Source organism: Hesperophylax consimilis, chromosome 5, assembly GCF_061612785.1.
Source record: "Hesperophylax consimilis isolate HC1 chromosome 5, BYU_Hcon_1.0, whole genome shotgun sequence".
Lineage (NCBI taxonomy): Eukaryota > Metazoa > Arthropoda > Insecta > Trichoptera > Limnephilidae > Hesperophylax > Hesperophylax consimilis.
The window spans coordinates 30,253,014-30,280,137 of NC_142840.1; the positions used below are offsets into that span (position 1 = coordinate 30,253,014).

The 27,124-nt window shown below is 35.0% G+C and overlaps 1 protein-coding gene across 1 annotated transcript in view; it reads left to right on the forward strand.

The window, feature by feature from the left end:
• The window catches only part of Exo70 (exocyst complex component 7), a 41,896-nt gene that overhangs the window by 2,299 nt on the left and 12,473 nt on the right, over positions 1-27,124 (forward strand). Inside the window, exons 3-9 of the mRNA XM_089631790.1 lie at positions 329-447; positions 3,710-3,784; positions 4,217-4,334; positions 5,638-5,870; positions 13,689-13,753; positions 14,050-14,150; positions 25,256-25,443. Coding sequence (XP_089487916.1) covers positions 329-447; positions 3,710-3,784; positions 4,217-4,334; positions 5,638-5,870; positions 13,689-13,753; positions 14,050-14,150; positions 25,256-25,443 — 899 coding nt within the window. The remainder of the gene's footprint in view (positions 1-328; positions 448-3,709; positions 3,785-4,216; positions 4,335-5,637; positions 5,871-13,688; positions 13,754-14,049; positions 14,151-25,255; positions 25,444-27,124) is intronic.

Here is a 27,124-nt window from a genome sequence, read left to right on the forward strand (position 1 = left end):
CTGAATGTGACTTATTCTTTATTCTATTGGCATCACGCGCTGAGAAATATTCAAAAAGAAATATCTTTCTTCATCCGAACGTGAAAAACATAACGATAAATTAAAATTGTCAAATTTAGGCCGCTTTAGGTGATCTACCTGACCTAATTTGTTGAGCAGTGTGTGGGTTAAACATTGAGATTCAGCTCCAATCCATCATTTTTCTTTCGTCTGTTGTTTTATTGATATATGTACTTAATTTTGTAATAAGCCAACAACCAAATGTGTGTCGTTATCGATTGCAGAGTTAAACTACTTGTGATTATTTTCTTTAATTCATGAAATCCAGATCTGGAGAGAACTTTGCAGTCTTTAGACCATGTGATCAGTTATTATTTTGTGGCCCATGAGGTTTCCGATGTGGTCAACGCCGGACCATCAGGAGAAAATCTTAACACTTTTCTTCAGGTAAACATTAATATACTCATTATTAGACATTATACAGATTGTATTATGCATTTTCTTATTTAACCTTTACAATGTTGCCCTTTAAATGCAATTTACCCTATTAGTATAGGATCCCTTAAAGAACGACCGTCACTCGGTGCACTCTAGACTAGATGGTACCTTGCACGAGTCTAGCGCTATCCTTTTCATTTTCAAGAACAAATAGCATGCGCACTCTCTTTGTTTTAATGGACGGACAGCTGCTATGCTTTGTCCTCTTCTATCGCATGGGATGGTTGGTTGGGACCTCTCAGTCGCACACGAGAATTCGCGGCATGTTTTCAAAAAGTTTTAGTTTTCAAAATTCGACAACCGGAATTCGGGACTGATTTTTAGCAGGCAACCTTATACCATCGTGTTCATAATGAAATAATCTTTAATTTCATATAATTTTTATTCAATAATCAGACCGGTGCAAAATGCTTTTTCGATTTACCTGTTTATACATGGCAACCTGAGAGTTGTGACCGGAAAAGAGTAGGCAACCTAACGTTTGCATATTCTATGGGTTTCATACTTTCGATTAGTATAGAATTTCTATAATAATCAAACCGGTGAAATGTTTAAAAAAAATTTTTTTTTAAATTATTAATTAATCATACCACCATACTAGGCAGCCGCCTAGTATGGTGATTCATTATATCTACTCTATGTAAATTTCATAATAATGTAACATGTATTAAATAAATAAATAAATAAAAAAATACCCTGGACTAAAATTTGCTAGGCAACCGATATGCAATATATTTATTGACATATTAAATTAAATATAAAATACGTTTCATCAAATAAACATCTCGGTGACGGTCGTTCTTTAAGGGATCTTAGACTATATTTTTTTAATTTTTTTATTTCTTTTTATTTAGGAAGCAAACAGTCGTACAGTAAAAAATTATAACAATAAACATTCATATGTTCTAGACCAATTAAGTTCCATTAAGTTAAATGTTGATTTAGTATTTTTTACCTACACAACATATTAAATGGCAAAAAAATATACATAAATTAAAAACAAATAGAAAAAATACAACTTTTCGCATAGCTATACTATTCACTATGGGTTATAATAATGTAATTTTCACAACAAAAAAATCGAATAAATTAAAAGTATTTTAATTTATTATGCTGAATTTTATATGATATCAAGTTATGGTTGAAAATGTCTACATCTCTAGAGGCATTGTGAGTTTCACAGATACGTACTATTCTAAATAAATCATTCGATCTGGTGTTTTGCTTGGGGCAACGAAATGCAATCCTTTCTAACAGATATGATGAATCAACAAGGCAGTTCACGATTTTGTGTAAGAATAATGCATCAGAGATTTTTCTGCGTTTATATAAAGTGACAGGGACAAATCGATGGTCACTAAAACGATACCATAGGTGTTTCATAAATTTGTTCTGAATATTTTCTTATTATATATTATATGTATGTTTTGATGAAAGTATATCCTCTTATGGGGTTAGCCGCCGATTGATCATAAATGCAACAGTCGCATAGTTAAACTGGCAAGACCGCAATGTATGTGGCCATTATATTCCCAATTTATATATTGGATAATTAACTGTAAATTTAACAGTTAGACCATACAAGCGTCTAGTCTCGTAAGTGAAATACAAAAAGCACCCATATACCCACACATAATCCAATGTTTACTCATTATTTATTTACAGAACAATTATCTTTATTGCAGAATAAAACATTTTTTCATAAAAATGGATTACAAAACAATAATAGTGTAAACATATTAATATGAAAACTAAATTTTATAGCTAAAATTTACAATCAGGCTATAAGAAACAAAATGTTAACTAATTACTGTTTTAAAAAAATAGGAGAAATGTTTTTTGTAAGTTCTTTCGGTGCTATTAAAAATATTTGCTACTTCTGCATATTAGTTACCTAAGCTGTGTATGCGTTGCATAAGTGAGTTTATAAACAGGGCTGGCCATATGCGGCCGCAATTGGAGCAGTCCGCTCTGGTCACCAAATTGTTGGTGATAATAACAGTTCTAACACATCACCCTTAATGATGGTACACCCTTATGGTCGGGCATTTTACCGCCAAATTGGGGGCGAAGCGCGGGTATTTTTTTAAATTTTAGCCCCAAAATTACTCTTTCCGCAAAATATTCATATCTATTTGATATTTTCCGATGAAACTTTCAGTGTTTTACTTTAAAACAATGTCTCTATTTATTTACTTAGCAATGTATGTGTAATTCCTTTTTTTATGAACAAAAACTTTCTACTTTCTTGGGAATCATAGAAAAAACAGTATTTCACAATCGAAATAACATATCGAAATTTATTCATACAAAATTACAAGATTATTTAAAAATTTTCAATACATATAAAAAAAAAACTTTAACCTAATAGTGCTTCAATGTGTGATAGCATTCGAAACACTTTCCTTTATGCAGGGGCACATTGAAAAACTTGCACATGTACCCCGTTTCACTGCGTAGTTTGTGAGCAGAACATATGTGACAACGATTTTATTTTTTTGCTGTCTTTAAAACTCATTGTATTGACAGGTAGATAGATCGGGTACCGCCGACAATAGAAAACACATGACCCCGCACCCATTTAGAACCCCTTGTTTATAAGTTTCCCGCTCCTTACCGCTTTGCACAACAAAACGAGTAAACTCGTCTCCCGTCTTACTGTAAAAGGCGCATGACGAGTTTTCTCGTTTCCCGCAAAGAATGTGTTAAGATTATTTTTCAGAAATGTACAAATCATGCGAATAATATTGATAACAGTAGGCGTTTACTGGTTTTGATAAGGGGCATCAAAATTTTATTTGCGCCGTTTAGCTCAGGGCCGGCCCTGGTTATGAACGAATTGGTATTGACATTATTGTTTTAGTTTGTGTGACTCTATTAGGAAAATGAAATGAAATCAATTGCAATAATACATGTCTGTCAATAAGGGAATTAATGATTTTAAAAAGGAAAATGACATTAGATACCAATATTAGCTTTATTAATTTTAGATTTTTCATATATCATGTATTAAGTTTATGATTTATATATGTATCTTAAAAAATTGTGCTGTACGTCAAAAGAATGTTATAATGCATTGACCAAATAGATGAGTTATACTCAATTTGGGTCCGGACTAATGAAGTTATTTGATAAATGGTCCCGAAGATCTGTATTTATTAATAACGTATCAACTTTTAAAATAAATACATTTTACTTCTTCTATTTGCAGGCAATGAATAAACTATCCGAGGCCCAAACCTATTTTAATAAAAATAACCCTCAAAGTGTGGAACTAGAAAATGTTGTAAGTTTAACCTATTATTTACACACATATATATGTATGACCGGTTGGTGGCCGAGTTGACATCGCGTTTGGGTCCCACCCAGGCGTAGTGTGTTCAATTCCTCGGCTGGCTAAGTCCTCCATCACAACACAAGCAACATTTTCAGTTTACTGTGGTGGTAGTAGGAGATTTTCAAATATTGTCAGGTTATTCGTAACCCGGGAATGTTTGTCTTTCTTTTAAAAAAAAAAAAAAACATAAAAAATTTAATGCTGTGTCTGTTTCAATTAATTTTATGTTTACTTGTTTTTGAATGCTGTGTCTGTTTCCATTACTTTTATGTTTACTTGTTTTGTAATCCTGTGTCTGTTTCCATTACTTTTATGTTTACTTGTTATGGAATGCTGTGTCTGTTTCCATTAATTTTATGTTTAATTGTTTTTTGTTTACAGAATACTTTATATTTCACCGGTGCTGCTAAATTGGAAAGTGAATTGAAAGATCAGCTGGTTAAACACAGCAAGCCTTTACTTCCAATTATTTTATTGGATCTCATTGCATTGGAAGAAGGTAAATAATAAATTTTTTCCGTAAATATTCACCATATATAATATCACAAATATTCACATTCACAACAAATATTCTTTCAGCTCATTTCCTCCCATTTTTATTTCCTACCATCTGACATCAAACATAATAAGGAACTCCAGTCCTTTTTATTTCCTACCATCTGACATCAAACATAATAAGGAACTCCAGTCCTTTTTATTTCCTACCATCTGACATCAAACATAATAAGGAACTCCAGTCCTTTTTATTTCCTACCATCTGACATCAAACATAATAAGGAACTCCAGTCCTTTTTATTTCCTACCATCTGACATCAAACATAATAAGGAACTCCAGTCCTTTTTATTTCCTACCATCTGACATCAAACATAATAAGGAACTCCAGTCCTTTTTATTTCCTACCATCTGACATCAAACATAATAAGGAACTCCAGTCCTTTTTATTTCCTACCATCTGACATCAAACATAATAAGGAACTCCAGTCCTTTTTATTTCCTACCATCTGACATCAAACATAATAAGGAACTCCAGTCCTTTTTATTTCCTACCATCTGACATCAAACATAATAAGGAACTCCAGTCCTTTTTACATATATACTTCTATTTGATTTTCACTGTTGTTTTGGGTAATGAATGAATGCAAATCTTGGAAGCGGAAATTAACCCAATTCCCGACATCCGATAGAGCTTAAACTCAGTTAAATTTATTTGCTTATTAATTATTATGTTGGAGTTATTGCTGACCGCTTTCTTAATTTTGAAAACTTCTAAATTATTTAATCTAATTCCTATTCCATTTTTATGTAATATTTTAGTTCCAGAAGTTTCATCCCCGCTGGAACTATTTCCTCCTTCCCCTTACCTACACCTCATATAATAATTTGTCTCCCTCTTTTCTAGTTATATCTCTTTCTGTTGCCAATAAGGTGTCCTTCTTCTTTTATATTGTTATCTTTTTCTCTCTTTGCATTATTTTCGTGTATGAGTCGTAGACTTGCAATATGTTTTTTATTTTTTATTTGATTTATTTATTAAAAAAAGGAGAATATTACAACAAAATCGTAAGCCTCATTTCACTAGAGAACTCCTTAGTCGAGATTATATATATGTCTGTATGTAATTATGATTAGTTAAGATAAGCCCTGATGAAGCTTGAGATAAGCGAAACCTGGTTGGCTGTCATTTACTAATCCAATAAAAGTAGTGTATTTCAAAGTGTGTTTTTTCATTTAATATACAATATTAATGAGTACATCTGAAGCCCATTTGGACGTATACAAATACATAAATGATCTATTGAAGATTCCAGTGTGGAGAGTGCCCCTCCAAGTCTGGGAGTACCCATAGCCGCATTGGAAGATTTGCGGTCCATGTGTCAGTGGCTCAACAACGCCGGAAGGAATTCTTATACCTCTCTCATCGGCACGGTCCGGAGCGCCGTGGTATACAAGTCTCTCACCGCCCTCAAGGAACACCAGAGATGCAACAGCCTGGGAAGCATGCAGAGATCATTTCAGACTCATTCTCCAATGCCCGTAAGAAACATTGATCTAATACTGGAAGTACACAGCCCCAATGACATCAAAATACATCTAGACTTGTTATTGTTTCACAAAATTAAGATAAAATTTGACAAGTAAGAAACACACTTATGCGATAATAAACAATAGGACCGGGTGGCATTTTCGTATTCAAAAGTTACGTCAATTACCACCTCAAGGCCGACATAAGTACATGCCTGGGCTCCTGATGGATATTGAGGTGTCAAATGATTAAGTCAACGCCACGCCATAATAGAGCAACGACAGTTTGCAGCGATTGTTGTTGATAATCATTATAACTGTTGATTTGGTGTGTTTTTTTACCTCAGGCATATAAATAGACAGAGTGAAGAGACTATTTTAAACAGTGAAGTTTACTCAGCGACAACACTGACCTCGTAATTTGGCTGTTGCGCACAGACCTGTACTCTAGTTGGCCTTGCATTTTCTCTATGACCCATAAAATCTTCGGGCGGAAAACAATTGTGTTATTTATAATAATAAGTAATAACAATGATATGCACAAATGAAATATCATTCCTTGACTTTTACTATTGTTTGCCGAGTAATGAAAACATTGTCTCATCACACACGAGGACATTTTGGCACTTTTTAATGCAATTTACTTAGAGGTAGCACACAACCTTACGCGTCGCGTGGCAGTTTAGTACTAAAACTACAAAATCGAAAGCACTAAATTGAGGTATTTATTAGCCTGGAGCACGGATGTATGAAAAAAAAAATTTATGATTCAGAGTTCTAAGAGGGGGGGATTTGTGCCTTATGTTAAAATAAAAATACGTGGTATTTTTCATTTCATTTAATTAAGATCTTCTGCCTCTGCAGTGACCCCAAAAATTGAAAATTAGGGTAAAAAAGTTAAAAGTTTATAAGGCGATACGTTATGATTAATTTAGTGGTAAGTAGGTGTTAAATGATAAACAATATATTTTAAGATGTTTATTAAGGCATCGCTCTAAAAAAAAAATTGAAACATAATTATACATTTATTATTTAGGTTTAAAATCCTTTTTTAGTTTAAAATTTAGGTATTTTGTTCTGCGATTCCAGCCTGGCATCACCTAGCCGCGACTTTCTTGTACACTGAGAAATGGAAGCTTCTGTCGAAGTCTTTACAGCTCTTGAAATTTAAAACAAACTTGAAAAATTATACATTTATTATTGAGGTTTAAAATCCTTTTTAGTTTCAAATTTAGGCATTATGTTCCGCGATTCAAGCTTGGCATTTATGGCACCTAGTCGCGACTTTCTTGTGCACTGAGAAATGGAAGCTTCTGTCGTATTCTTTACAGCTCTTTCAACAGCTTGAGTATGGCAGGGAAGCCTTATAAACAATAGTTCGCTTTCGCCACCAGATTCCACGATATTCTGAATTTCCTGGTCCGATAAGTTTTTCAAAATCGGTGGTTCGGTTAAGTTTTCCTGCCAATTTATTAAATCAATATATGTAGAAGCATTGAAATCTATCAATGGCACTTGAAACATTCTAGGTGTTGGAGGTTGAGCAGTACTGCGTGCCTTTAGTATGCGGCGGGCTGCCAGCTCTCTAACATGTTTTTTTATCATCTGTTATCATCGCAAGTAGAATCCCTTCAGGATGCGCAAAGTAGCCGTTTCTTTGGATAACAGGATCTATAATTTTTTTTAGAGTTTCTGGCAGGTATCTGGAGGCCTTAGTGATATTGAACAGATGACGCGTGCCATCTTTGCATGATGGTTTATTTTTAATTGAGAACCAAGACGGTGCGTAAACTTTGACCACAAAAGTAGCCAGAGTTTTCAAATTTTCAGATGGTTCTTCAGTAGATACATACAAACGTAGTATTCGGTTAGCACGCGTGATCCAACGGGCATGTGATAGTTTTCCTGGAGATTTATTGCCTAGGTCTTCTGGAAATTCACCTGAAATCACCGCCGAGACAATTTTATGCAAGTACTGTTGGTCTGAACTCAGATCTTTGGCCTTTTCTGGTAGCATTTGACCTTCGATGCGTTCAAAATTTTTAACAGGCAGCTTTTCACAGGTTTCCAGTGATTTTCCCAGTGGACCAATATAAGATTTAGGTCCCGAAGTACACCCATCGAGATCAGAGGCGGCTCGTGACAGAATTTGCCAGCAGTGCATTTCACAAATAATGGTAACATGTAAAATAGAAAAATAAAGTGATTTAAAGGGAACTACATACCCAGTACAAATAATTCATTTGTAGAGAAAATCCATTCGTCGCTCTTTCATTTGAGAAAATTCTTCAATTACTAGATTATTAAAGTCTGGTATAGACGAGATCAAACTTTTTTCGATGCTCATCATTGATAAAGCATTGAGACGATCTTGGGACATAGTATTCCTCAGAAATGTTTTTACACGTTTCAATGTAGAAAAACACCTTTCGCACTCGACAGTTGTCATCGGAATAGTACAAATTATTTTTAACAGTTTCACTATTTCACTAAAACACTCCACCAAGTTACACTTGTAAAATAATTGTAAAATTGATATTGCTCCGTCAGCATTCGCAAAATCATCTCTAGAGTAAAGGACACGTAATTCGTTTCGAAGTTTCACTTTATCCAAAAAATCGTACACACTCGTAGTCACTTTAAACTCTTCCTCCGGGAAATTATTTTTGTACACAGGGAACATTTCAGTAAAAAATAATTTTGCGGCTAGCAAGTGCTGCGTGAATTTGAAACGGTCAGTAATTCCGGCTGTTATAAGATCGCAAACTTCTGCACATAATGCAGAAAAAGGTCGTTCTAGTCGTATCCTTTTTGCTGGTGGCTCCACTCTTCTATCTAAGGAATTCCTAACGTTTTGAATGCACTTTTCAAAGTTTTCAATGAACGATTTTACTTGGATAGTATCAATTGACCGTCCTTGCAATTGTTTGAAAAGTACTTCACAGTGTGGTAATACATCATTAAAAAAAGAAAGCCAAAAATTGAACTCTTCGTCGTTTAGATAATGTAATAGCATTTCAGCTTGATTTAGAGTATTAGTATCTGTTGTCAATGAATTTGTTATATTTTCCATGCACTGTATTAATGAGAGTCTGTCACCGAATATAGTAGAAACAGTTCGAATATTATAGCTCCATCGTGTTTGGGGGACTGATTCTATTTTTTTGGACACGATTTCATTTAAAATAGCGGTGCTTTTTGCTGAGCGCGAAAAAAAATTTGGAAAACTATGTAAATGTGCAAAAAAATTTTTCACATGTATATTTTTCGAAACAGATTTTTCAAGAATTAAGTTAAGTTGATGTGCATAACAATGGGTAAAATGTGCGTATGGATACACCTCTCTTACTTTTGCCTGGACTCCATTTAAATGTCCACTCATGACACTCGCCCCGTCATAACTTTGTGCAATAAATTTATGTTTGATGTTTTCCTTGTTCTTGTTAAATTGATGTACTTCAGTCAAAATGACTTGGCTTAATCCTGATGCACTTTGGTCTCTGGGCGTTAGGTATTTCCAGAACCGTTCATATATTACTCCTTTCATTTCGTATCGTACAATTAAAACCATCTGGGTTGATATAGAGACGTCAGTGGTCTCATCGGCTTGGATCGAAAAAAAATCGGCTTCCGAAATCTCTTGCAAAATTTTCTCGTGACAAACACGTAATATTGCGTCCAATAAGTCATTTTGAATAGTCTTAGAAACGCCTTTAAACACGGTTGCTTTTTCAAGATGATCCTTCATAGACGAATCAATTTCAGCTACAAAATCTATCAGACCACGAAACACTCCCCTATTCGTAGAATCTTCAGATTCGTTATGTCCTCTTAAAGCTAGTTCAAATGCGCCACAAAATCTAACACAGTCTATAATTCTGGACAAAATCAATCTGTTTTGGCGAACTTTCTCATTAAATTGTTTAACAGATTCGCGAAAACCAACATCAAGTTGTAATCGTATATCAACTCGTCCCAACAAACTAAATTGTAATACGTTATTTATGTGTGCTTGGGACAATGAGTGTTTATTTACTTTTTCAGTAAAATGAGCAATATCATTTATACCACTTTCACTCCACGATTTATCACCTCCGAAAATTGTACACGGAAAACAAAAAAATGTGTTTAAACGATCACATCCACAAAGCCAAAATGCTTTCGAATAAAGTTCTTTTTTAAATGCTCTATTCACAGTTTTTTCCTTAACCTTACAAACTTGTATTATGTTCAGCAATGGTTTGGGAGGGCCATTATTTTTCAAAAACAATTTATTTTCAAATGAACTTCGGTTACTTTTGATAAAATCAATGTTAACCGCAATGTTTTCATTAGCACTCATTTTAAAAAAACTTTTTGCAGAGCAAAACTCGCAAAAACCGTTTAAACGTCGCGTCAATCGCCAATAATGAATACTGTCAAGTTTGCAGATTATGTAGATCGCGCTGGTAACTCTAGAATATTATAACATTGTTAATTAGTTCGAAATCTGTCAATCCTAACTAATGCATTCCAAACGTTTTACGCATGTTTAAGGTTTTTGATATATACCAGGATGTTTCGGCGCATGCGCCGATAATGCACAGACCAGCTTCTATCTCCACTGCTCTAACACATCAACAGCCGTTATGGGTCTCTACCTGTCTCGCTCATTTCACGGTTCCGACCTCTAGAGACAGTGCCTATAGAAGGTACATGGCATGTCTCGGGCATAGCCAAAAATGCACGGGTTGATATATTACACTGTTTTTCGCACGCGCGGGAGTCTAGTACATACTTTGATTGGTAAGAATATTATAATGATCTGGCGGGAATTCTTCGTGAGTGGATATACGAATTTACATTTCTGACGTATATCGAAGTTTGGCAGTGCAGTGCACAAATGCACTAAGGCAGGGACCGCCTCTGATCGAGATGAAGAAACAGATGTCTCAAAGGCAGTTCGTTCATGTGAAGCAAACAAATTATCCACTGAAGTGGTTTTTGTAGCTTTTTCTCAAGCAGTCTTATAATTCCAGCATAGTTTCCAGTATTTACATTCGTACCATCGCAACCAATTGCCATAATTCTATCTTGGGAAACTTCTTTATGTAACAGAAACCCTGTTATCGCGGTTTCTATTCCTTTTGCTGTCCCAACATCAGGTACCACGTATCCCATGTAAATGGATCCCGGCTCTTGAATTAGTGAGATATGTTCCTCCACAACCATAGTCCTGTAGCATTTACCGCCCTTTTTAACAATATTCAAAGTTTTGTCTTTTTTCCCGTCAAAGTATAAGGCCAAGAGCTCTGTAATTGTTGCATTTTCCGTTATTTTTTCTCTAGTTTTAGTTCTCTCTCTTCGTAACTTGTGCCGATCAATGACCTCAAAATCAGACCCAATGTCGAACAAAACAGATGATGCTATTACTGCTGCTGCTCTGTCAGACACTCCATACCTATCACATGTCTTCGATAACGTAGGAAAATTAAGCGTCGATTTTTTTATTTCCTTTTTAATAACGCCTTTGATCATGGAGCAATCAGATTTTTCTGTCTCTGATGATGTCGCTGAAGAAATACTAGCATTTAAATCAGCTAACGTTGAAGTGCTTAAGGATGTGTTTCGGCGATTCTCTCGTTCATGGTTCCTTTTTAGAGTTTTTTGCATGTTCTTTGTAGCAGTTACGTCGATTCCGCTGATTACCATTATCCGAGACGTTCTTTGATCGGTCAAAAAAGTTTGCTCTCGTTTAAGAACCTTTTTATCCTTAGGACAGATACATTGAGCGAATTCTTTGCACTTGCATGCTGAAATATCAAAAAGTATCTTACTTCTTTGCTGAAAACTATTTAACTCGTCCGGGGAGAGCCTCTTGATAGATTTGAGTAGATTTTTGCACTTTAGATGATATGCTTTCAACATTTGAATGATCCTTGTCCGCGTCACTGTGGGAATAGATGCCGTTTGCCATATATTTTCAATTCTCGACGTTACTATGTCTGCTATCTCGCCAAAAATTAATTCTTTTGCAGTTTCTAATTGCAATTTCAGTTGATGTCTCGTCCACTCATAGTATTTCACTACATCTTCATAAGTAGGTAGAACGTTTTTTTTCATCTCACAAACATCACCAAATAGAGGACATTTGAATACACTCCGAGTTCTTTGCATGGTTGCAACGAAAGATTATCGAACGTATTTTTAACAATAAACGAGCGTGCGACTGATCCGAGCCACGAACGATAGAGCACTGACGACGCGCGACTCGAGACGCGACAAGTGCAAGCAAGCTCAGTATCACCTCCCGCGCTTCCTCTCTCCCCTTATTTAAATTATAAAACACGAATTCGAACTTCTTTTTATTTTGTGTCAAATCTATATTATACCAAGTAAACTTTCTTGATAAAAATAGGTAGGTATGTTTATTCAAAAATATCGTACATAAACATTACTTCAAATTAGAGTGTAAAACCGATTATTTTCATAAATTCGATGCCGTTGCGGAGGCAGTTACCCTAAACCAAATGGTATAATATTTTACATGGCTTAAATTAAACCTAAAAGGCACCATATTTTGACTCTTACATTACCGTCCAGTGAAAAAAAAGATTTCACTCCACTCTAGTATTTATTGCTTTGACACTTTGAGATTTCTATATTTATATATTGTATTATTATTGCCCAGCCCCAGTTTCTTCTAAAGCTCGGTTTATGCCTTACTTAAACTGGCAATGTTACCTACCCTAAAAGTTGCATATGACATTTTATGCATTAGTTTATGAAAACTCAGATTTAGTGGTTATCTTTTACGTATACATACATAATAACCAACATGGACTTAACTCTTTCAGACCGTGTGTATATTTGAAAATACATAGATTTCAAAAAAATTTCCTTACTATCTTAAGGCAAATAAAAATTGGAAGTTTTCATTTTCAAATTTGTGGTATAACTGACTATGGGGGCACAATTTTTTTTGGTTCTAGCTACACGCAAGGCCAATTTTTATATTATTTTGGAAGGTGATTTTTATATGAAACTCGACTGAATTTTTTTTCTCTCAATTTTTTTTTAATGTAAGTTTTTAAGGTATTTTTTCAATGTTTTGTCTATGTTGTATTTTTGGTACACACTGTACTATTTGTCTATCTATATGAAACACTCCCTCTGAGACCTAATATTCTTTCAAATGAAATTAGCACTAACTTCTAAACTATTAACTAAAAAAATAAAAAATTAAAAAAAAATTTACCAATTGTTATCAAGCACCAAATATTTGCCACCACTGCCAGTTTTAATTCAGCTCTAAGGGGGTTTTTTTTATTTATTTATTGGCAATTTTTTTAATACTATATATAATTATACAAAACATAAGACAGTAACAAAAAAATCCAACAAAGGCGAAGCCTGTAAGTGGGCATTATAAGTTATGTACTCAAAACAGTGGTGGTTACATTATCTATGGTTTAAATGAAAAAAGAAATATGAATAAAGAAAAAAATATATGTAGTACATATAGTTAGATTAATATGATTTTACTGGAGTTTTTTCGTATTTAATAAAAAACAGTTTAAAAGAAGTAAACTATATATATTTTTTTAAAGGTTAGGTTAAACACAGAAATTTGTAAAAATTGACTGGCAAATTTATAAAAGTAAGTTGTTAATTTTTCCATGACAGTTTGCTTTTGTATAGTATAGTTGTGAAGCACATTCGTGTATTAAAATCATAGATCACATGTTAACACTCAATTATGCTGAGCTTTAAAAGTAACTGAAAAACTGGGCCATGTTTATCATTGTATTTTGTATATTTCACTAAATTGAGATTTGTTTAATTTTCCAGAGAACAAAGTTGATTCATCGCACTGAAAGCACCGCTAGGAAAACTTCCAGTCGAATCCATAAGGCGTAAGTGAACAAAGTGGTTGAATATATATATTTTTTAGATTAACTCCATACAGGAGTCATCTTTGGAGTTGCTGCGTAGAGGGTCTTCACCGTGTCACAGATCCGCGCTCGTCTATTTATTGCATTTATCTAATTCCCCAACACTATTACCAATCATAATGAAAACAGTGATTCTACATCTGTCATTTCATTCTCTCTCTCTTCCAAAACCCACATATATTAATAGCTTTATAATAATTAGATTGGAGATTACATACTTCACAAGGTTTTCTAATAATTTGTTTGTTTGTTTTCAGACTCGAGAAGCGTGCAAATAAAATGTTTCTGAAGGCCTCACAAACCTTAGAGCATTCTACTGGACTAACTCTGGGACCGAGAAGGAGTGCTTCACATTTAGGTACCTATTCTTCTCATATTTCTTAAAGATGTTATTTGTAAAATATAATTTCGATTATTTTTTACTGTATGCCCTGATGATGACTTCTATAAACTCATATAAATTTTTGTGCGTAAACAAAAATAAATTTCGAATTAAAACACCATTCTTCTCCTCTCCTATTTCTAAGTGTGAAAATTTTTTAAACAATGCTTATTTCTCGAAAGGCACAAGTAGGTTTTACGCTTTTCACACATCATTTTTGTTCTACTTTTACAATTTTCTAGACGGCAAATTTTTGATGCTGTGAGATTATCATCAAATACAGCCAGATGATCATAGCCGTACTTTTGTACCTGTTCTGCCAGTACATGTGAATTGTGGGTGGCAAACATTACATGCATTTCAAACAGTTTCTTTAACTCAGGAACCATCGGATTGAGTTGTTATCCCAATTTGAGTAAATAATATCTCATATTTGTAATAAGCATTTACTTTGTGGCTCGTCATAATTTACAATAAAAGATATAAATTTGTTTTAGACCACTTTAATTTTAATTGCACTCTACTGGCGTAGGATCTTATATATATCCAATTTTTCTTCAGTTAATACCAAAAAATTACCTTCCCACATTAAACCCGTGTTCTATACTGATAACACCTTAGATAAATTATTAAAAAAAACTAAAGATAAAGATCATAAATTGAGCCATTCAGCCATTTACCAACTATGTTGCAATGATTGTCCATCATTCTACATAGGTAAGACAACCAAAAATATAAATATTATAATCACGGAACATTTAAAATGTTTAAATAACAATAATTTTTCAGAGTTTGCCAATCATCTTATTTCCACCAATCATCCTTTTAATAAGGACACAGAGGTTAAAATTTTTCACCGTAATAATAAAAGCAAAAGATTAGATAACTTAGAAGCCCTTGAAATCAAAAAATCCCTAACTAGTAACGCTAGTATATTGAATAACCAAATTAATTTATCGTTTAGTCCCTTTCTCGATATATTTCCAGTAAACCGCTCTGTTATTGCCGGAATTCCCGCAATTACCCGTCCCAATTTGTTAACCTCCCACGCAAACACCTAAATTATATTTTTTGTGTATATATCTGTCAATATTTTGTATCATAGGTTAGTTTTAATATTCTCCTGACGAAGGAAGGGTGCTTCCGAAACCGGTAGAGTGCAATTAAAATTAAAGTGGTCTAAAACAAATTTATATCTTTTATTGTAAATAATATCTGCTGGAAAAATCAATCACCAACATCAAATTCAGTGTGGTCTCACCCTGGGAAGTCACTCTCCTTCCAAATAGGTTTTCTCTCGTATGACGTGGATGCATTATACATGCATTATAAGACTATTCAGAATCAGCATCTGGGAGAATGGATCTGTGTGCTAATAATGCTAGAGTATCAGCCACAGGGTCAACATCTTCGCTTGAATACTCTTCTATTTCAGAATTATTTCTGCCATCAATAGCATCCAGTACAAAATCTTCGAATCCCTCTTCATTTAGTGATACTTCAGTGACTTCATCTATTAAAATAGTAATAAAAAACTACTTTTTTTAAATTTTATGTAAATCAAATTTAATAATATTATTATTAAGTTCTGCAATTATATAACGTGGTTATAACCACAATTTGAAAATGATCTTGAAAGCCGAAACAGCTCCAATAACAAAAACCAAAAAATATAATATTATTAAATTTGATTTACATTAAATTTAAAAAAAAAATAAATGGAGTTCTACGAATTAAACACAAAAACTACAATAAAATCCACTCAAACATCGACATTTCTATTCATACAACTTTGTGACACGATTTATAAGGATAGACCCAGCCAGCACAATAGTGCGTGTTATTTTAATCCTTAATAAATATCACAATTCGAAATAAAATACTGAAAAAACAAATTAGCGCCTTAATCAATACATTCTTCTTCTTTCGTATGGTGGGGGGTCAGAGGGGGACATCTAGATCTGCGAGCCATTTTAGGGCCTCAGGCGTCGCCATGTGGACCTCATCAATCCCGCCGGGGAATGAATGGAGCGGGCATTCGTTGACCACATGTTCGGTAGTCTGCACCGCACCACATTCACACATCGCCGACTCTTTAAGGCCCCATCTGTGCATCATGTGGGCACAGCGGCTATGGGAGCACCTTAAGAGTGGGTTATAGGGCATAATGGTGATTTGCTGGAAAACAGCTCCCTAAAACGGCTTAATACTACCTTTCGTATGTCATTCTCAGACTTCATATTTTTTTATACCAATTAATGGACTATTATTTTTCAGTCTGCCTATTTTTTTTTGTAGTTGTTGTAGGCATTCGACTATAAAAAATAAAAACATTGATACACCATACAACCCACTTTTAAAACTTCGATCCATGATTATCGCATTAAAAACGCTTTTACACAATATTTTTAATTTAAAATATGTATATAATACACACATCTGTAGAAGTACGGCCTCTTATTATCGTTATGATATCTGTGGATATTAACAATTAAATAAATACTTCATCTTGCACCAAATTTTCAAGACATTTCACAGTATTTTACTTATTACGGGTGAGAAGCCCCCGTGAACGGTACTGAAGCTATCGCTCCCTGTTTCACGGCGTATATATTTCGAAAATGCCATCAAAATGTTTCATTAATGGGTCTAAAAGTAGAATACCGACTCACTTGAAGCATTGCAATAATCTAATGAAGCTACAAAAACAGTAATTACTCACAAATTCTCTTTTTTCATGTAAATTTGACGTATTGTATTTTTTCAAGTGTCATATTTTAAAACTCAACATTTAATATGCGTTCCTTTTCCTAACGGTTAGCACTAACGTCATGTTGTTGTCACATAAATATTTTGTGACAAGTTTAGTTCTTGCTTAATTGGGGTTATTTTGTCTATGGTGTTTTTTCTCAAACTCTGGCAATATTTTGTAGGAAGGAAGTACAGTTTTGTTTATGGTCACTTCCTCCCCGGCCTGCCTTGCCGGTGGGTCGGTGGATCCAGTCACTATCCTTTAAAGGGGCTTCAATCTGAGTTAATCATGTGAATAGGAGTTATTATTTCTTTTAAAAAAAGGCGCGGGGTGTTTATCCATTCACGAACAGTTCGTGTTTGTTATTATTTTAGTGGGGAATATGGAATCCCGCTTTTATTGAGTGTTGGCCGATGGTCATGTCGGAGTGCTCGTGTTTCGGACTTGAAACCGAGATGGGTTTGGTCCTAGCTGTGGCTGGTTGTTCTTGGCGGAGTGTCCCCGTGTCGCAAGAGAACGGATTGCTGTCTTGGCTCCGTTGAAGAGTCTGGTCGACTACCACGTGCTGCAGGCCTGATGCCCCTGCAGGCGTCCATTGAAGGAGCTGCGTTCTCCCGCTGCCACTAAGAATACGGATTGCTGTCTTGGCTCTGTTAAAGAGTCTGGTCGACTACCACGTGCTGCAGGCCTGATGCCCCTGCAGGCGTCCATTGAAGGAGTTGCGTCCTCCTGCTTCCACCAAGAGAAGGATGTCCTGGCTTTCGACTCGGGTCCGTTCCCCGCTGCCGAGAGCAAGTCTTCGTTCGCCATCCGTTGTCGTTCTTTCGTTTCACGTTAAGTTAGTTTAGTTTGATTCAGGAGTCCATCGGGTATGTGCCTATATTTATTTCTATGGTTACAATGTTTATCATCTGTACTGCTTTGTTGTAACTCTTGATGTTTCAATATATTTTCCATTAAGAATTCATTCTTATTATTTATGATCACCCAACTTACTTGACAGGAAATTAATCCCACAATCATGAGATGGACATCTCTGCTCTACCGTTTTTGTAAACATTGGAATGTTACAACAATATACATTACATTTGGCGACCCAACATTTTCCTTACATTACATTTGGCGCCCAACGTGGGCCCCTCAGTTGTTTCCAAAAGTTGACAGCAATGTTGATTTTGGGAATGTTGTCAGTGAGGTTCGTAAATTAACATCAGCTTCCTTGCTGTCCCCTCAAGACAATCTAAAGTTAAATTCGGTTATATTTAAGTTCAAGTCGATTTCTTTCGAAGAACGAGGTTTAGGAAAAACCCATTTGGTACGTCATAAAATAAAGACAACAGGGGATCCTATTAAGCAGCGTTACTATCCTTTGTCTCAAACTCGTCAGAAGCAACTAGAAGCTCAATTAAAAGAAATGTTGGATTTAGGTGTTGTCCGTCGTTCTCGTTCGGCTTGGTCAAACCCAGTTTTGATTGTCCCTAAGAAGGATGGTTCTGTCAGATTTTGTTTGGACTCAAGGCGCTTGAACAGCGTTACTCTGGCTGATTCCTATCCTCTTCCGTATATTTCACGTATTTTAGATAAACTTAGGGGTGCTCGTTTTATTTCATCAATAGATTTGTCCAAATCGTTTTGGCAGATTCCCTTGGATAAGGAATCCTGTCCTAAAACGGCTTTCGTTGTACCAGGCCACGGTTTATTTGAATTTGTGAGGATGCCATTTGGTCTTAAGAATGCTCCCAGCGAATTGCAGCGTCTTGTGGATGCCCTTTTTGGTCCTGAGTTCGACGAGAACGTATTTTGCTATCTCGATGATTTGATTATTATTTCAGAGAATTTTGAATCACATTTGAAGATTTTGATTAAAATTTATGAACGTTTAAGAGATGCGGGCCTAACAGTTAACCTCAAAAAATGTGAGTTTTGTAAAGAAGAGTTGAAATATCTAGGTTATATCGTAGACGCGAAAGGTCTTCGTACAGACCCCGTTAAATTAGAATGTATTCGAACGTACCCTACCCCTAAAAATTCTAAACAAATTAAAGCTTTTATAGGTCTGTGCGGTTATTACAGGCGTTTTATTAAAGATTTCTCTACTATTGCGGCCCCGTTGACTAAACTCACTGGTTCTAGAATGGGAATAAGTAATTTTTCATGGTCTCCAGAAGCAGAAAACGCGTTTAAAGAATTAAAAAAAGCTCTTACTTCTGCTCCCGTTATTAGCTGCCCAGATTTTTCTTTGCCCTTTACTATACATTGCGACGCGAGCAACGTTGGAATCGGCGGCGTGCTTACCCAGGTGTTCGACGGTGAAGAACATCCTGTTTCTTTTTTCTCTAGGTGTTTAAATGTTCACGAGAGAAACTATGGCGTTACGGAGCGCGAACTCCTTGCGGTGTTAGATTCGGTGAATCATTTCAGGCCTTACGTAGAAGGAGTTCATTTCACAGTGGTAACGGATCACTCCAGTTTGCAGTGGTTGGTTTCGTTGTCCAATCCAACTGGTAGACTAGCTCGTTGGTCTACGCGTCTTTCTCAGTATTCTTTTGATGTGGTGCACAGAAAAGGAAAATTGAATACTGTTCCAGATGTTCTTTCTCGTAAAGATGATTTTACCGTTGCTGCCTTAGATTCTACGCCTACAATTTCTGATAGTTGGTATAATAATTTGTTTTCCAATTGTATGAATAATCCACAACGATTCAATAATTTCCAAATTAAAGATAATTGTTTATTTAGACATTCTAAATCTCGTTTCGATTTGCAGGAGGATACAGCCTGGAAGTTGGTTGTGCCTTTTGAGGACCGTAACGCAATTTTAAGTAAAGAACACGAGTCTATTAATTCTTGCCACCCAGGTGTATTCAGAACATATAAAAAAGTCCAACTACGTTATTTTTGGCCGGGTTTGTACAATGATGTCAAAAAATTTGTTAATAAGTGTAAAACGTGCAAAGCACATAAAATAAATACATCAGCGCCGGCGGGTATTTCTACGAATCCTAAAATAGTCAACAGACCGATGCAAATGTTGTCTATCGATCTTGTTGGTCCTCTTCCACGTAGTTACGCGGGATTTATGTATATTTTATCGGTTGTTGACGTCTTTTCGAAATACACTTGGATTTTTCCGCTAAGAAATGCTACTGCTAAAAGCATTGTAAAAAATGTTGAACAATTCATTTTTCTGGTTCACGGTGTTCCTCAAACCTTTGTGTGTGATAATGGTAAACAATTTATTTCAAAAGAGTTTAAACAATTGTTGTCCGATTATAATGTTCCTATGCCTTTTTATAACGCGTATTACACCCCGCAAAACAATGTAGTCGAGCGGTATAACCAAACTGTCGGGACTGCTTTGTCTATCTTGACCGAGTCTGACCATCGTAATTGGTCTAGATTTCTGCCTCAGATACAGTCAGCCTTGAATAATTCTGTTAATTTTGCTACAGGCTTCACGCCTTTTTTCCTCATGCACGGCAGGGAACAAATTATTGACGGTAATTTACATAAATTTAATGTTTCTTCTAGTCCCACGGACATACCTTTAGATCAGTCTAGAGCCGGTTTTGCAAAGAAGTTGGAAGACTTAGTTCCTATTTATGAACAAGTTTCAAATGCATTAGTACAGGCCTTTAAAAAGAATGCCCAACATTATAATTTACGCCGTAAATCCGTGGTTTATGATATAGGTGATGTCGTTTGGAGGAAGAATTTTGTTCAATCCAGTGGTCCGGATTACTTTTCTCATAAGTTGGCACCAAGATTCGTGCGTAATGTTATAAAAAATAAAGTTTCAGATTTAGTATACACCTTGGCAGATATGCAAGGTAAAATTGTAGGCAATTTTCACGTAAAAGATATTGTTCGGGTAGATTAGTTTTGTTTTTTTTCCTTTAAGGAAGCTAATGTTTTAGTGTGTAGGCCTACCAACCCTTCACATTATGGCATTTGTTTCTTTTGTGACTGTTCTGTTCTCATGATTTGGAGTTTGGTACCTCCATTTCTTGTGCTCAGTACGGACACTAAAATCTAGTTTATCGACGATAAACCGTTTATTTACCCTCGGTAAACTGGAACGTGATCCTTGTGGTCACTGGCGCCCAAATTTTGTTAGATAAGTCTTTCTTTCTTCGTTACTATGTTTTTCTTGTTATTAATAACATACACTAGATTCGGGATTTTGGTTTTGGGATTTTAGTCTCAAATATTTGATTATATTGGTTATAATACACTTAGTTACATACATGCACACACATTGATTTATTTCTTGGTTCCGTCTGTATAACGGATTATGTTGTAATGTTTTTATTTTTAAGTTTAAGCCCTTCTTTTTTAGTCCACTGGAGGCCCTTTTATCGGCCCATTGAACCTCCAGGGAACTTGAGAATGTATATCTTGGAATTTTGTGTTTCAGAGACTTGAGCTACTTTCTGATGCACAAAAGTTCTGTTAGTTCTTTTATTGTTAGTTTGTATTTCATAAACTTTAAGTATGGTATAGCTTTCCTAAAAGTTCTTTAAATAAGTCTTAGTTCATAAGAAAGTTGTTTTGTCTCTAACAAAGTAAGTACTGCTTTGGCGTGCTTAACTAGTAATTAATTCCTTTGGAATTATCACTTTGCCTCTAATACAGGAAAGTGTGTTTCTGTTTAGTTTTTAAGTCTAAATGTGATAAACATTAGAGTCTTACTATTAATACCAGTATTAGACTATAAATTAAGTATTACTAGTGTCATTCATTAAATTTTGGATTGATCACCCCTCGAATAGTGTCAACTCACTGAAAGCCATAGTTGATCACACAATTTTGTTTTGTTTGTACAAGAAATGCTGACGTTTTGTCTACACTTGGAGTGTTCTTTTAAGGAATGCCAGCTTGGGTATTGCCTTGGTCTCTTTTCTTTTACAATCAATGTCACTCTGTTGAGTGTTTGCTGCAGATTGTTATATGGATTTTTGTATATCCTAAGGTATGAGCTTAACTTACTAGTTTCTGTTTTGCTTTTTAGTACCATTTGACTTTGGTCATGAACTGATTGATAAATAGATAGGTATTGTGTTATGTAAACCCTATTCTGTCCACCTTGATCGGCAGGTATTTATAGTTTTATAAACCTGACCTGATTTGACTTTCGCAAAAAGAATAATTTGAATATTATTCTTGTTTGACGACTCTGTAACTTATTGGTATTTCTTCGGAATTGTAAATCCTGGTTCAATAACGAACGATAAAAAAAAAAAATGATGGATAAATAATCCAATACAAACCCCTACTCTGGTCACGTCTAATAGACAGTTTGTAAACTGATTCTATACTACTAATAACACAGAAAAGTATTTTCTTGTGTACTAATTTTGCCTACTTTGAACTCCATTGTTCTGAATTGTAAAAAAAAAAAAAAAAAAATGTATATCTATAAAGATATTTTCATTATATATGATTGTTTAATTTTAAGTATTGTTTAATTTTAAGTTTTGTCATAAGACTGTTAAACCGGATGGACTTAGTTAGATAGGTTTCTCATTTTGCTATTTAATTATAGCGTAAATTCAGTGTAAGTGAGGGCTGTTTAACCACCCTAAAGTGAAGCCAAATTGGCCTTGATTTCCTGTGCAAGGAAAAGTGATCTTGTTTTTTTTCTTTATTATTAAGAAATTTATTTTTAAGAAATTTAGTTTTTAAGAAACTTAATTCTAAGTTGTTATTATAACTACTAATTATTGTTTATGTTTTCATTTTTCTAGACACCTGTTGGACTCATAGTTTAGTTTATTAGTGGTCTTAGTTGTTCATGTTTGAGGGCAAACATTTTGTGGGAAGGGGGGAATTGTCACATAAATATTTTGTGACAAGTTTAGTTCTTGCTTAATTGGGGTTATTTTGTCTATGGTGTTTTTTCTCAAACTCTGGCAATATTTTGTAGGAAGGAAGTACAGTTTTGTTTATGGTCACTTCCTCCCCGGCCTGCCTTGCCGGTGGGTCGGTGGATCCAGTCACTATCCTTTAAAGGGGCTTCAATCTGAGTTAATCATGTGAATAGGAGTTATTATTTCTTTTAAAAAAAGGCGCGGGGTGTTTATCCATTCACGAACAGTTCGTGTTTGTTATTATTTTAGTGGGGAATATGGAATCCCGCTTTTATTGAGTGTTGGCCGATGGTCATGTCGGAGTGCTCGTGTTTCGGACTTGAAACCGAGATGGGTTTGGTCCTAGCTGTGGCTGGTTGTTCTTGGCGGAGTGTCCCCGTGTCGCAAGAGAACGGATTGCTGTCTTGGCTCCGTTGAAGAGTCTGGTCGACTACCACGTGCTGCAGGCCTGATGCCCCTGCAGGCGTCCATTGAAGGAGCTGCGTTCTCCCGCTGCCACTAAGAATACGGATTGCTGTCTTGGCTCTGTTAAAGAGTCTGGTCGACTACCACGTGCTGCAGGCCTGATGCCCCTGCAGGCGTCCATTGAAGGAGTTGCGTCCTCCTGCTTCCACCAAGAGAAGGATGTCCTGGCTTTCGACTCGGGTCCGTTCCCCGCTGCCGAGAGCAAGTCTTCGTTCGCCATCCGTTGTCGTTCTTTCGTTTCACGTTAAGTTAGTTTAGTTTGATTCAGGAGTCCATCGGGTATGTGCCTATATTTATTTCTATGGTTACAATGTTTATCATCTGTACTGCTTTGTTGTAACTCTTGATGTTTCAATATATTTTCCATTAAGAATTCATTCTTATTATTTATGATCACCCAACTTACTTGACAGGAAATTAATCCCACAATCATGAGATGGACATCTCTGCTCTACCGTTTTTGTAAACATTGGAATGTTACAACAATATACATTACATTTGGCGACCCAACATTTTCCTTACATTACATTGTTTACTGGCGGCATCTTTATGCAAGTGTGTGTGAGAGAATTCATTGTCTTTACGCGCTCTGACCAAGTGGGAGAGTGAACGTTTTATCATAGGGCACGTTTGGTAATTGAACCAAAAATTACCAATATTATTTTTCTCTTTGTAGATCAATATTATGATTTATCCATGGCAGCCGGAAAAAATACTCCAAACAAGGTATGCTTCAAGTAACGAATAAATGAAAAAAGATTATTGTTTAGTTGTACTAAATAACACAGAATAATTTAACAAATATATAAATAAAAAAATAAAATTTCTTTCATTTCTCGAGGTCAATTTATTAATGATGGTATTAATATGTATAGATATTCTATCAAATATAAAATTAAGAAATTTACCAAATAAATCCACCTTCGATTTTCTCGAAAACGAAAGCTCAAATAAAAAAAGTCATAACCCAAAATTGACAATAAATGAATAACTGCTTTGATAATTTTATAGAGAAACTGACCAGGACGCGATTTTCGTAAATTTACTCAACATGTGAGAACTTTGGGCGGTTGGTTCGATTCAAGACCTCTGTGCGTTACCTCAGAATGATTACAACCCAAGGGCTTATAACTTGTAAACATAAAGAAATATAAACCTTAATGTTGCAGGTTTCAAAACTATCCGTTTTTAGCTTATGACCTATAAAGGGTTTTACCGTTTATACCACGAGTTTCCGAACACCGTGTAAAACAAACTATATGTATCGGAAATGTTCCTCAACACTAATGACAACAGCAAGTGAATGATGAAACATTTATAAAAAATGTCAAATTAAATGCTTTACCAAAATAGTAAGTTCTGCAAATAAGTCATACTTTTTTACTAAGTTGTTTGTTTTACTTAATATTTCACATTCATATTATACGTTCATTGCTTTGCGACAAACGCACGTGTGACGTTATATTTTAACAAGTTCATTAATGTACAACTACCGCCCTCTAGTGACATAAAAATGAAGACATTTTGACAGTTTGCGAAATTTCGCTATCATATAACAAGCGCTTAACCTATTGATGGCGGACCAGGTTTTACTCAATACACTAATAATACATATATTTTTTTAAATTCAATACTTACGATGCAAAGAATGGCTTCGTTGTTGTTGTGACATTTTGACAGTCGATAATTATCCCCCTAGCGGTATTTTTTGAAACAAACACCATCAAGGTATAACTATGAACCTGCCCGAGCGTTTCGGCTCGGCATACCGCAAAAACTTCAATCCGTTTATGAGAAATAATTATTTTAACTAACCATCACGATTGTATTGGCCGGGTCTCAAAGGGCTATACTCCTCAAGAACGCAAAATGATTAACTAATTATTTTTATTTACAAAAAAGTTAGTGCCTTAGGAAATCTTGTGAGGACTTTTGCACAAACTTATATATAAAAAAACAACCTTATCGCAAGAAACCTTTGTCCATAATTTTAGAAGGTGACGATTGGACAGGAGGCGCTGAACAAGACATGGAGCAGTACCTGGAGCTGGTGATGGGACTCCATAGGCTGATGAAGGCCGAGCAGATGCTTCTCGTTGGTTTGGTCCCCCTGGCGCAGCAGCACACTGTTTTTGAGAGCATTGTGAGAGATGCTTTAGATCTTGTTGTCCAAGATGGCGAGGTAATTAATGCAGTACTTTATTAACATAACAATGTTCATTACAACGGATGTAAAGCCATTTCAACAACGGGTAACAATGAACGTCACATCACTACAGCTATAGCCTGAGATTAGGATAGCCTGGAGTCATTTGGGCCTCACTATAGAGGTGTGATTTATACATAATACACTAGCTGATGTGTACCCGATGTTGCTGGGGGTTATCCTTAGGAGATAGACATATACCATTGTAAAGTTTTATGTACGCTTTTTAAGATATACAATTCCGTAGTACATTATTTTAATGTATCTCGTAAGGTTTAGCCAGCGTTAGAATTTCTCTTTTCAACTTGTTTACAAAACATCAACTTTTCTCTACTTTCTATAAATATAATATCCATGTATTCTATATATTGGGTGTCCGGAAACTCGTAGTACAAGCGGGAAACTGGTGAATCTACATCACATTTGGAGTCGATTTTGTAGTATATTTTTTTTTTATTTGAGCTTTCGTTATCGAGTAAATCGAGTTTGAAGTTGATTTTTTTTTTTTTTTTTTTTTAATAAAATTCTTATAAATTATTACTGAAGATCAAAGTACCCAACTAATTAAAACTATTTGAAAGTAAAACAAATGAAGAAACTCGGATTTGAAGCATTATTTTGAAATCACCCTTCATTTAACCCGGTGTAATCATAAAATATTTCTGCTCTGCAGGGTTAAAACATCTGTTATTCAACCCTAAACACCAGAAAAAACTTTAACCCTAAAATAGCCGAAAAATATTTTTTTTTGGTTTTTTTTTTTTTTTGAAAATGCTCAAATCAAAAAACTTTATGTTTTTTTGGGTTCCCCATGTGGTGTAGATTCTCCAGTTTCCCGCTTGTACTACGAGTTTCCGGACACCGTGTATAAACCTTCTGGAAAAAAATCTCATAATGATAGTGAAACCCTGTCAAAATCCGTTTCCTAGTTTAGAAGAACTAAGCGCACAAACAGACAGATGCGGATAGTGACTTTATTTTATATTATTTAATAATAACTAGCAGTAAAAAACCCGCGGGGTGGCACTTGTTTGGGCTTCGCCCGGTTTAAGTGTTACTTTACAGTTACATTAAATTTAATAGGTAGATATTAGTTCAAGTATATACATAATATTAAGATATTCTGTAGTAGTCAGAGCGCGGACAATGAGAGGAACACCCTTCACCCCAACTTTTAAATCTATTAAGAATTATTTTATTGGGATAAGTCCTAAAAAATTGAGTAAAACCAATACATTTCCAATTTTTAATGGAAATATTAACTTTAATATTTCTTTTATTTATTTTATATATACATAAATTACAAACAATACAAAACAAAATGAACCTTTGTCTGTCCAACTGGGAAGGATTCCCGTTTCAGGACAGCCAAATTGTGTATTTAGTACATAATATTCTTACAATGGAATGGCGATGCTGTCAAAACAAATTTTGAGAACATTGTTGATTGCATTCGAAGTGACAGGATGGTTTCTTTATCCTTGAAAGAATCGCAAAGATGTAATTTATTACCAGGTTCAATTTGGATAACATTAGAAATTGCATTCAGAACAGATGAATGGTTTCTTTCGGGACATCACAAGTCTGAGATACTTTGGCACTTTGTATGTACTTTTTGATACTAAACGGGAGTTAATTTGTTATTGAGGACTTTGTC